The 13,216-nt window shown below is 39.1% G+C and overlaps 1 protein-coding gene across 2 annotated transcripts in view; it reads right to left on the bottom strand.

Annotated features, from left to right (window-relative positions):
- The window catches only part of ARFGEF1 (ADP ribosylation factor guanine nucleotide exchange factor 1), a 4,299,619-nt gene that overhangs the window by 4,027,389 nt on the left and 259,014 nt on the right, over positions 1-13,216 (bottom strand). For both annotated transcript variants that reach the window (XM_044067163.1, XR_006364243.1), the window contains exon 3: positions 10,800-10,956. In XM_044067163.1, the coding sequence (XP_043923098.1) occupies positions 10,800-10,956 (157 nt within the window). The remainder of the gene's footprint in view (positions 1-10,799; positions 10,957-13,216) is intronic.

Raw genomic sequence — 13,216 nt, 5'->3', positions numbered from 1 at the left:
AAGGTGGTAACTTTTAGACTCTTGGATCTGAGGTTCAGGCTCTTCTCTGCCCACAATCCCCTACCATCCCCACAATTCCTCAGATTGAATTTACCAACTTATATCAAAGAGACATGCCTATTTTAAATAAAGAGAAAAATGACTGCCCAAGAAAAAATGTGACGCAGTGTCAGACTGTAAATAAAACTCTGGACATGTCTCAAACAATCAATCAGAAGCTATACACATGACAATTTGGAAGGGGATGGAGGGAGGAAAGGTTGAGAAATACAGAAGACAACACAGATTTAGCTTTATAGCGAGTACATAACCTGCATATCTGGTATTGTCTTTTTTGTCCACCTGAACTATTGGGACAGAGTCCCCAGCTACTAAAAACCCAGGTCTCATAGAAGGATATTACAGAAACTGATGGAGTCAAACAAAGCCCAGGCTCACTTGAAAATCCAGCATGTGTACAGTAGACCAAGTAGCTATAGCACAAATGTCATCAATGTGCACGCTAGCAAAAGAAGCTGCAGATGGTGCAAATGCTCTAGTAGTATGAGGTTTAGGTTTGTGATGCTTTATAAATAAAGGAAATACAATTGGACAACCACCTGGATATTGTGACCTTGTAAAGACCATCTCACAATTTAGCCTTGGAAAAGAAAAGAAAAGAAACAGTTGTTTAGATGTCCTGAAACTCTTGTTGCGATGTAAATAAAATCTCAAATGGCAATGAACATCTAACAAATGCAAGGTATATTCTTCTTTGCTCAAAAAATTAGGAAAAAACTGACATACTGCCCAATTTAAAGCAGATTCCGAAGCCACCTTAGGAAGAAAGTTAGGATTGGTCCGAAGCTTAACCCTATCCTTGGGGAAAATGAAAGATGATGTCTTGCATGACAGAGCCTGTAATTCTGAAATTTTCCTATCGGAGGTAACCGCAGCCAAAAAAATCATTTTCCAAGAAAGAAATTTGAGGTTCACAGAGTCTGTAGTACAAAGGGGCTTGGTTAGGGTCAGAAGTAAAATAGTAATATACCAAGGTGGCACAGGGTCTCTAAACTGTGGTCTAAGAAGGAAAGTCGTTCTTAAAAAAGGCCTTACATAACTTCAATGAAGCAACAGGAGTATGATTTTCTCCCACATGAAAACTGGAAATCGCCTCCAGTTGAACCTTAATGGTGAAAAACTCACACCTTTACAAAACAGACTTACCAAAAATTCCAAAACAGAAGGCAAGGAAGCTAAGAAAAGATCTAAATCCTTTCAAGAAGCTGAAATGGAAAATCTTTTCCCCTTAATATTATAGACTTTTTTAGTAGCTGGTTTCTCGGAATGAGAATATATATCACAAAAGAAGAAATTCTGGAATTTCTGTCCATCACTGGAAGTAGAGAAAGCAAGTAGTAAATCTTAGGCCCTTGATGTCTGGATGATTATGGTTGGACAGGTGAGAGGCCAGATCTGGAGGAGGTCCAGCACCCAAGGGGGTGATGTATCAGAGGAGGCCATAGAAAAAGGGTCAGGGGGATCACTTTCATCTTACACCAGATAGCTTTCTGAAGAAACACTGATAAGAGAAGAAAGGATGGACAGGCATACTGAAGGCTCATGGGTCAATTGTCGATCAGAGCATTACTATGATTCTCTCTCTTGAGGAATTGGGTCAAAATAGCTGCTGTACTTGGGGGTGAGAGGGATAGCAAAAATATAGCAGCAAAGCAGGCCCCAGTGGCTGAAAATCTTGGTAGCCACTGGCTGACAGAGATTGCTCATGAGGCAGAAGAATAGATCTCCTCAGTTTATTTGCTAACACACTGGACTTCACTAGAATATGCATTGTTACAAAAACGCATTGGGAAAACATCGCCCACTGCCACATCTTCATATCTTCCTGACACAATGGATATGATCGGGTTCTCCCTTGTTTGTTGACATACCAGACTACTGACATAGTCCGTCTGAATGGAAACTGCACCCATAAGGAGGGACTCAAAGGCTTGCAACAACAAGGGAATTGCCCTCATCTCTAGTACACTAATGTGAAACTTGCTTCTGTCGATGTCCTCATGCCTTGGACCACCTTCCCTTTGTCGATGTCCTCATGCCTTGGACCACCTTCCCTTTGAAATGTCCCCCAGCCCAGAAGGAAAGCATCACTGGTAACAGTGGCCATGGGAGATGGGAAAAATTAAGGAATGACCTACAGAAATCAGAGGGGAAGTTAACCACCAAAGAATATGATGTCTGCCTATCCTTGTTAGACTGACTGGAAATTGCATGGGTTGACAACATGGACCACTGGACTGAGACAGTCCACTGTAGCATCCTCATGTAAACCCTGGCACGAGGGACCAGAGTTATGGAAGTTGCTACTGAACCCAGTAATCGAAAAATAGACTTTCCCAGGGGTTTGAATACAACAGAACTTTGAATGCCTGTTGATGCAGGGTAACTACTCAGAAATCTGGTAGTTTGGCGATCTGAGAAGAAGTACTCAGGTGGCATCCTATAAACTCAATCTGGAATGGAATCTACTGTGATTTCTCCATAATGATTGGGATTTCTAACAATGGGAATAAATGAAGCAAGTAACCCCTAATTCAAACAAGTCGATCACTCATGGAAGCTGTTATGAGCTAGTCACCTAAGTATGTGAACAGCCAAAACCCCTGCCACCTGAGGTGTGATGCAACCACTGCCACGCATTTGATGAACACTCGGGAGGCTGTGGTGAGACCATAAGGCAGTGCCCTGAACTGTAAGTGGCTGGCTCAAAGCAGAAAGCAGAGGAAACTCCTGGAGTGCATTGCTTTCTTGATGTGGTACCAGGCATCCTGAAGGTCTACTGAGCACATCAGTTGTACTAACTCAAAAAGAGGCAAAATGGACTGAACTGTGACGATCTGGTATTTTATCTGTCTTAAGAACTGAGTCATATGACTGAGGTCCAGAATGGGACTGAGGTCCCTCTTTTTCTTTAGAAACAAAAAGAATTTGGAGTAGACTCTGGAAACTTGGTTTCCTGGTGGAACCTCCTGGATGATTTATTTCTCTAGCAACTTTAAACTTCCAAGGTTGCTGCCTTCCTCTGAGGGGTGGAACATCAGGAAGTCTTCTTTGCGTGTTTTGATGATGGAAAACAAAGGGAATAATGTAGCATTTGGATATGATTCTCTGCCCTCAAGAATCTTGTGTGATAGCTAATAACACTTGGTGATGCAGAGATATTCTCTGCCCTTAAGAATCTTGTGTGATGGCTAATAACACTTGGTGATGCAGAGATAAGTTTCTATGGCTGCCTCCAGAGTGCAGCAAGAGAACTTTTCAAGAACACTTGAAGGATTTGTCAGAAAAAGAGGCTCTGAACCCCTGCTTCTGTAGGCTACCTTTGCCAACAGGGCAACATCCTCCCCCCAAGGCAGAGGGATAACAATACCTCTTGAAGTGTCATGAGCAAACAAACAAGAGAAAACCAAGTTAACGATACATACACTTGAAACCTGATTTGAAAAAAAAAATGAAGGAAAGTCTTATCAAGTTCAATAGCAGAACACTGACCAGACCATACTTCATTGCCGACATTATCCTGCAGTTGCTGTGGGCCCCCAACCACAGCAAGTTATCTTATTTTGATATTTTGTGTCATGTTTGTCGAACCATCAAAAACTGATATAGCAGTCTTGTGTACTTTGTAAACCAGATGGGTAATAATAACAGCTCTTGCTTATTTCTCCTTTAAAATTTGAAGATACATCTGGTATAGTAACAGTGTTTTGTCAAGCAACATAAATAGTGCCCTTAACTTTATTAAATCCTTCTGGTTGACATTCGCTCCACTAAAGCAAACATAATAGCCAGCCTTAGGCACCTATAACCATGGCTGCAAGCTACCTCCCTTAATCATCTTAGGCTGTGTGGGGGACCCACCCCAAAAAAGCTGCTGCTGTTTGAGGAAAAATAAGAAGGCGAAAAAAATAGTCATTTTCTGATTATGCTCTTTATCTGAAACAGGGCTGTGATATAACTGTTAGAATAAAGCTGATTATCAGTGAATGAACATGACCAAACCAATCTCCATGCTTACCTTGGATTTTAAGAAGAGTTGATGCTGCAAGAAGTCAGGGATGATTTTATTTTTCAGGGAGTTTTATAAATACTGGCAGAACACTAGATTCTATAGCTTTCAGCTTCTTTGCTCAAGAAGTCTGTTCAAAGTCAAAAATAACAGCAGAATAAAGGCTCAAAATCATGAACACTTTTTAAATATTACTCCAATTCTCTTAGAAGGGTAATAGAATAACACATTTTGCATCAAAATGCATTTTTTGGACAAGAAGTCTGACACTCTGATGTCTGGATTAACAGACTGTCTGTAATCTTGAATGATTTACCAGCAAATCAAACTTTTTTAAGGGACAGAACAAAAAATTATAAGGTGAAATCAAGGACAGTGACAGGTCTGCATTACTCCTCAATGAGGTATGTGATGATGTGAGGTGTTGCTGTTTGTGCCAGGGACAGTGGGAGGTGCATGTGTGGCATATGCCACCATGGTTGGCTGGAGTTTTGTTAATAGTTTTGTTTCATTTGACTATCACACTGGCTTGTGCAGATACTTTATCAATGGTGTTACTATAACTGATTAAATGTATTTCTTTAAACAAAGAATTCTGGAAGGGAAGAACAGAAGTTTTTGAAATCATTCCATAATTTTCAAATACTGTAACACATCTTAACAAAGCTCTGAGTATGTATTGTACCACAGTCAGGTGATCAAATGTGATCTCATTCTATAACCAGCACTGAGAGGATGGAACTCTCAGAGCAGCTTGCGTTGTTTGGTTTTCTTTGGAATCCGATATAAAAATCTATGGCAGTTATCACAGTCGGTTAATTGTTAGTTTAGTTCAATAAGTTGGAAGCTCATCACCTTGCCTTGTGGAAGTAAGCATCTCAGCATCTAATCTTGCCTTGCTGCATGAATTAAGTTAGCTAGGGAACAGTTATTTTTTAGACAGTCAGGAAATATAGTGAAATTAGTTATGTATTGTTTTTCTGCATCTATTTGAATCTGTCCAACTGTGTTATTTTTATTTCTCCTGTGATTGAAACTCTGGTGTTTGTATACTTAGATATTTAGTATTCTCATGTTTTCTATTTTATTATTTATTATTAAATATTTTATAACTTTCACTGTGGCTGGTCTTTTACAGAATACTTTTAATACCTTGAGAATACTTGTGCTTATTTTAGTGACGTCATGGCCACTCCAAAAAGCCTTGCTGCTTGACACAGTGAGCCTTGTTTGCAATCTGGATAGACAGACAGTCCAGTCTCAAGTCTGGAGCGTGTTCCCTGTGTGCTCTTGAGGGGAAATTGTGCTTTATGCAGAGACCTGCATCTTAAAATACCGTGTAAATACATTCCTGTTTTTGGTGACAGTCTCTCACCAGTGTCAGTGATGAGGATTGAGGCTCCTTGATTACTGGTCTGGGGTAGACAGGCCGTCACATATCAGTGTCAGTGGTGAGGATTGAGGCTCCTTGATTACTGGCCTGGGATAGAGAGTCTGTCACAAGGTAAATAAAACTGACTTACCCTGCGGCTTTTTGACAAATGCTAAACAGCAGTTACTGATCTGGTGTGGCAGTACTATTGTCGCACAATGTGTTAATATTTGCTGAAATAAGTACAAAACTAGTATTGCTATGGCTTATGCTTGTGTGTGTGTGTGTGTGTGTGTGTGTGTGTGTGTGTGTGTGTGCCTGCTTTCTGTATGCATTAGCACATGTGCAAGCAGTGTAAGAGTAACACAGTGGCTATAATTACTTTAAATTTCTAGCACAATCATCAACAGCACTGCCATTAAGATTGTATGTGAAGGGGGGGGGGTATTTAAGAGTAACAAGCTGGCAATATTTTCTTTCACTTACCATCATAAACATAGACTGTACACATGATAACCAACTACATTTGGAAGCTTGGCAGGAAGATGCGTGTGAAAACAACTGTTCACTGTTTTTAGTCATTTTATTTATTTTTATTTAACATTTGTTTAACGGGAAAGTCCGACTTGGAACAAAGCCAATTTTCAAAAGAGGCCTGAGGAGAAGCACACCAGATGCATGTCTTTGTAACGTGGGAGGAAACCGAAGTACACGGAGAAAACCCACATGAATGCAGGGAGGACATGCAGACTCTGCAAAGAAGGCACTCTAGCAGAGAATCATACCAGAGAACCTCTTGTTGTGATGTGACAATGCTACCACTGTGCCATCCATTGTTAGAGTGGCTCAGTGAGTAGCACTGCCATTTCACAGTGGTTTGTTCTTACTGAGTTCTTGGCTATGTTTTTTTTTTATTTTTTTTTTCTTCCTCTGTCTGCATACTCTCCCTGTCTGTGTGTACATTTATCCATGTTCTGCAAGTTTGTGTGTGTGTGTGTGTGTGTGTGTGTGTGTGTGTGTGTGTGTGTGTGTGTGTGTGTTTGCGTGTACAAAAATACCACTGATTTTTATCTGTGCACACACACAATAATATGTCAAGCCCATACACAACTCTTCTAAGTGGCAGTAAAAAAAAGTTAACAAGTCATTACATTTCGAAAGTAAGTAATAAAATACATCACAGAACATTCAGACAATTAAAGCTTCTAGGCCTCAGACTGTATAAATGGATATTGAAATGGACTTAGTGGGGGCCTCTGCCCTCATAGGAACCCAATCTAAAACCAGTCCTGCTCAGATGTGCAGAAGGTTGCTGTAGGTTGTGTGGAATGCAGGAGATTGTGTGACATTAAGGTTTGATTGTGATCTTTTTCTTCTTTCGGCTTTTTCTCAGTTAGGGGTCACCACAGCAGATCACTTGTCTGCTCAAGATTGGCAGTGGAGTTTTACAGTGTCGAGTTGCCAGCTCGGCGCCCAACGTTCCACGGAAGGCACACACATGTGCACACTCACACCTACGGCCAATTTAGAGTGTCCAATCCACCTACAGCATGTCTTTGGGATGTGGGAGGAAACCGGAGCACCCAGAGGAAACCCACGCGACCACAGGGAGGACATGGAGACTCCACACAGAAGGTACCCCAGCCAAGGATCGAACCGGAGAACCTCTTGCTGTGAGGTGACAACGCTAACCGCTGCACCACTGTGGCCGCCCTATTAAGGTTTGATTGTGATGAAAATTATAAAAGTAGAGATGTGCACAGAAGGTCTTTATAGCTTGTGTTTGGGCTGAGGGCAGTGGGATCACAGTTTCTTTTACATTTCTCACAGATATCAGAGGTATACAAAGAAGGCTACTATACCTAGTGGGCAAACAGTACGCTGTCTAGGAGCAACAACATGAAATAAATTACGTAATCACAATTTTTTCATTTTACTTAATACATCTGGCATGTATACACTTGGCTGCCTTTGTGTGGTAGGGGTGTGGAGTGATGAAGCATAGTATGTATATGTATGGCAGCAGTCCCTTGAAATTCACAGCTGTGGCCTTTTGAACCTCTGCTTTAATCCCAATCTAACACCAGTGGAATGCACAGGCAGTGTGGTCTTTTTTGAGGGGGGTTTAGGGAAGCAGGTAGGATTTATATATCCTCACAATTGTCTTGTTAGTTTATTGTGAGCTACTGTTTATTCAAGTTTGAACATTAAACCAGTGGTTCCCAAACTTTTTTGATTCTCGGCTCCCTTGTTGAATCCAGGTTTTCCCAAGGTGCCCCCCCCTATCAAATTCTAACAAGTATACTTTGCGAAATAGTGTGTTACTGTGAAACGTTTACAAAGGACTGGAACCAAAACTGCACACTTCATTCTAAATGCTTCTTTATTACTTTCTGTAACTTTTGGTTTTATTTACTTATTCATTTTGAACTGGATTAAATAAAGTGATCCCCTTAGTCCATTTTTAGCAACCTCTTGGGTAGAAATTGAGATCACAAAGAAACGTAGAAACTGACAAACATAAACACTGTTGTAATTAATAAAAGACAGCACAGTAATAATAGCACATGGCTTCTGACCTCTACACTGAACCCAAACATGTGAACATCACAAAAAAATAAATATAAGAAAAAACATGTTCTGTTAAACTCACACACATCCAAAATGAATTTAACCATTTTATTTTATGCCACTGGATCTTTTCCTCTGCATCTCCCTCTAATTAAACCATAGTCCAAAGCTCAAAATACAAGCTGGGTAGCAGATTACAGGACCAGGAAAACAAGAAGAAAAAGATTAAGAGTATAAAAACAAAAAACATCATCAGGAAAGTTCAGATTAAGTTTTAAGACTGAATGTACAAAACTACAACTCATGATTGAGTACTGCCAGAAACAGCGAGGGGTATTACATTATTTTTGTTAATTAATTAGAAACCAATCAGGTCTAACAACGACACTCAAGAAAATCTGACATCTTAGCAGCGGGTTAGCATAAACAACCAAGGAAACCCACTTTCACAGAAGTGTCAGAAACGAGCAACAAAAATCTCCTACGGAGCAAAATCAGAACAAACAAAACCTGACTGAAATCAAGATCAGCCACTTAGGTACAATTGCAGAGACTGAGCTTGAGTCAGAAATACACATTCATTTCATGGACTGACTGCTGACTTTATTTTAAAATAACTGCTTACCGAAACAGACGTATGACCCAGGCAGCGATCATGTCTGCAAGTCAGATACAGTCACTATTGTGATACCTTACCTGTATTGTAGTTGTACAGCAAGGATATATTAATTACGTTGAGCCTCCGTATTTTAATAATGCTTGGTAAAATATCCTATACCCTGCATCTCCACGTCCAACCCTTTCCCAGTTTCTGTCTACTGGAACAAGCAGGAGCGTCAAATGTGATGATGTAATTCTGAGTACAGACTAAATTAACTGGCTAGCAGCCACAAAATAAACCGCAAACTAATAAGCTTAGTAACTAAGCTTATTAGTTTGCTGTTTATTTTGCGGCTAAGCTTATTAGTTTGCGGCGCCCCTGTGAGGAAGCCGCGGCGCAGATTTTGGGAACCCGTGCATTAAACCCTGGGCACAACTTAGGTCTTCCTTGGAAAAAAAAATGAAATTCTTTTTTTACTCATTATTTTTGTTCAGGACACCTTTGCATTAAAGGTTAGGAAAATTATCTAAAAGGCATTCCAGAGAATCTATAACCTTATGGCTCCTGGGAATCTCAGCTTCAGTTATTTCCTAAACAGTTACTATTGTGCTGTCTTGGTCAGGAAAGGTGTGTTGAAAGAATGCAAGAAAAACTAAAGTTGAATAGCAACACTAAATATCTTTTCTTAATCACTTTCTGGTCAAGCCATCATTGGATAACAAGGTTGTGTAAAAAAAAAAAATCTTCGAAATGGACTTCCAAGCATATACAGTCATATACAGTCATGACTTCTTGAAAAAGCTGATGAGTAAGCAAAAAGGCAAAATGTGAGCCACACAACAAAAAAGTAATGTGCATGGTGTGGGAAGCCTGAGACTAGGGATGGGGTAGGGCAACAGACAGACAAGCACTGGAGGATTGTGGGGGGTGAAGCAGTAGGTACTGCCTAGAGCAGCATTTCACTTAAGTCCAGCTCTGTACAAAGAGATGCTGCAATGTATCACTGCTGCAACTAAATGTCAGTAGCTGTGACTGTCCCTCTCTGAAATGGGCCAAAGTAGTGTGGTACACAGGCCTGTCATAATGTTAGAGCCTTAAAGCTAAAATTCAGTCTCTGTGTACTTCTCCTCAAACGTAGCAGTATGAATTAAAATGTTGCTTAGGAGGAGTGGCAGTGACAGTGTGATACTTAGACTGTAGTGTCCAGGGGTGCCTCAAAATGTTAATGCTGGTCCTGCCCTCGGGGGGGCTCAAAATGCTAACGCCAGTCCTGCCCTTGGTTACTAACCATAACAGCAATAATAAGAATGACAACACACTATCAGTATAACTACTATATAAAATAACACTTTTTTGAGTAGAGGGAAGTCGGGAAAGAAAAACCTGCAACAAGGTCAGAAGGTAAAAAGGATAAAACAAGAAAAGTAATAAAACTACAATAAAACCACTAATAAAAGAAAAAAAACTGAACTTATCTTTTAAACAAAGATCAACTACTGCACTGAGCTCAGAGATCACATCCAAATCCAGAGCATCAAATGAAATCTGAGGAACTGTGAGGATGGTAGGAGATCACGGGTAGAGTACAGGAGTCTGAGCTCTAAAGTGAAGAGTCTAAAAGTTGCCAGATTTGGATCAGATATACCCAATAGTTGAGACAGATGGAAAACACAACATCAGATTAAATTTTAACTGCGAGTAGAATTTATTCAGAATCAAAAACTAAAGATATACAAGTTATGAACTGCATATACTGAGGGGTGGGGACTGCTTATCAGAAGTCCAAAAGCAACTTTTCCTCAGCAACAGTGGTATTCAAATGAGCTGCAAGACAGGGTGTGAACAAATAAGACTGAATATGATTCAGGGAAAGGGAAGTACATAGGAGACGCTGAACTGGTAATGGTAGATTATCATGGCAGCTACTTTACAGCAATCTCACTGAAAAAGATTAGCCCTCTTCTACTAACAATACTGTGTACTCGGACAAATTAAGCAAAGAAAAAAAGTCTGCACCAATAAATATCATGATGCACTGCAAACATGAAACACAACAAAATATCCAAATAAAAATGGGTCTAAGCACTTTCCATTTTAATGTGACCAAAGACAACCATGGTGTTCATAACATATCTTAAAAGCATACATAATTAATTACACATACATAATTAATTACACATACAGACCTGTAAACAGTCTAGGGATGTACTGACTATACGAGGACATTTTGACTGGCATGCCAGCTCAAATGGTAAGAAATATTTATCAGCCTCTATAAAGGTATTCTTTGATTTCACCGGTGGAAGTGTACTTGAACTAGTCCTCAGGTCTTCATGTGGTGGGCTGCAAAGAAAAATCAGAAGTAACAGATATAAGAATAATTAATAAAACAAAAAAAAATATTCCACCAATCACTCTACTTCACAAAATCTAAATTCAGTCAAAATTACATTTGAAATATATTACAAAATAAGTGCATGAACCACTTGAAAAACTAAATGCACCTTACACCTTGACAAACATTTCTCTCATCCAATAATATTACAACTAGGAGATCATGTTCTATTCGCAAGCCTCTAAATCACATTTACAATCTTGGACTAGCCACAAAATATATTCCCACTAGCAAACACACACTAATAATACCATACCCTACTACTATTAATGATTGCCACCCCACTGTAAATTAACTGTCCAATTGGCAAATACACTAGAGAAACTGTATGCAATAACATAGTGCATTACATATGAAAATGTGATATTCTTAAAGACAATTTGGCTTCAGATGTAAAGAACGAAATATACTGTAACACAGATGAGAACAGCAGGCACTATCTTTTCTGCCTTAAAAGAAGATTCCTGCTACAGAAGTTTACATTTTCCTAATAAAAAACCTCCCCAAATGTGGCACTGCTCACAAAGTCTGCCTATGGTTCCAAAGCTATTGATTTTTACTGCTATTCTGAAACAGGCATTATTCTTAAAAGATGTCATTGTTGGATCTCCTGTTTTCACTACTTAAAAATGACTACCCTTGAGACCTTCCTCAACTCAAATGCATCCTTAAGCTGCCAACATAGCAACAACCAGAGCCCAGAAAATAAAATAAACGTTCTGTAACATGATGTTGAGACAACTTCACATCAATCTGTAATTGGCCAAATCAAACAAACTTCCAGCAAAGAATAAGACATCATTAATGTCTGACAGCCAACAGAAATAACAGCCAAAAACATAACTATTAAAGAACTAGAAGGTAATTCGCCCACCCCACAAAAAGACAAAGATGCCTTGGCATACTGACAGGCGAACATCTATTATTCCATACCCAAAATGGAATGGAAATGAACCACAAAGCATTACAGACAATGATGAACTGTACATCACATGGGCTCATCCATTACAAACAAACAGTTCAAAAACAGATCCAAGAAAAAAGACGAGTAGCATTGATCACTGAAATTGCTCCACCTGTGATTACAGTGTTTTATGTACAGACAGACACAAAGTCACAAAATATCAGGATTTGCGGGTAAAAATGATAACAATGTGGAAGAAAGATACTCAGTTCCAACAGCAGTAGGAACAATGGGTTTAATAAAGAATTTACAGTCATACTTAGATATGCTACCAATACAAGCAACTCCATGTGAATTGCAGGAGGAGTCAATGCTGGGCACATTGTGGGTGCTGCAAAGAGCACTTTTGACTAACCTCAAATATTGAAAAAATACTAATTTCATGATCTTTAATTACATCCTGACTTGGGAATGGGGTCCATTCCCGTTGTCATACTTCTCAACTGTCCCAATTTATGCCTCATATTTTTGGCCAATTTTTCATAAAATTGTGCTTTTCTTGCAAATCACTGAGGACTAAAGTCAGAAAATAATAGCAGACATTTGACTTTCAGACTTCATATCTTTCAGAAAAGTCATGCTAATGCAAAAGTTGTTATTCCATCAACTTTTTTAAGTTTGCAAGTGCAGTATTTAAAAAGTGTCCCTATTTTGGGGTTTTTGTCCCCCCACCCATTATTTGTGGTTTTGTCTAGATTTCTTGCTCTAAGAGGTTGAGAAGTATAATCCTGGTATTAGAAACCCAAAGAAACTTGGAGAAATTAAACTGAGGGAAACCACATTAACAAAGTACTTAATCAAATAAAAGCAGCATGCACATTTTCATACCTGCTTTCCCTTAAAACTAGAACAGCAATAGCCGTAAACATACTCCTCCTGACAGAGTATGGCATGCCAATTACTTCAAGTCTGTCTTCAAAAGTCAATACCTAAATCAGCTCAAACTGTTAAAAACAAAATACTAATTTATTAAAATGTCCTCTCACAATGAACATCAATTTTAAGAGTTTACTTTTTCTCTTTTTATTTGTGCTTGGACTAAATCACTTTTTTTTATAAAGGGGTAAGTGACAGCACAACAATGGGCTGTGTTTCTAGACAAAACTACAAATAATGGGGGGGACAAAGACCTAAAAATAGGGATACTTAAATCAGCTCAAACTGTTAAAAGCAAAATACTAATTTGTTAACATTTCCTCTCACAATGAACATCAATGTGAAAGTCTTCATAAAACGTAATAGTC

This window comes from Protopterus annectens, chromosome 3.part1 (genome assembly GCF_019279795.1).
Source record: "Protopterus annectens isolate FY-2018-M chromosome 3.part1, PAN1.0, whole genome shotgun sequence".
In the NCBI taxonomy this organism is placed as follows: Eukaryota; Metazoa; Chordata; order Ceratodontiformes; family Protopteridae; genus Protopterus; species Protopterus annectens.
The sequence above is the reverse complement of the archived record's forward strand: the minus strand, read 5'-3'. Positions and strand labels throughout refer to the sequence as shown.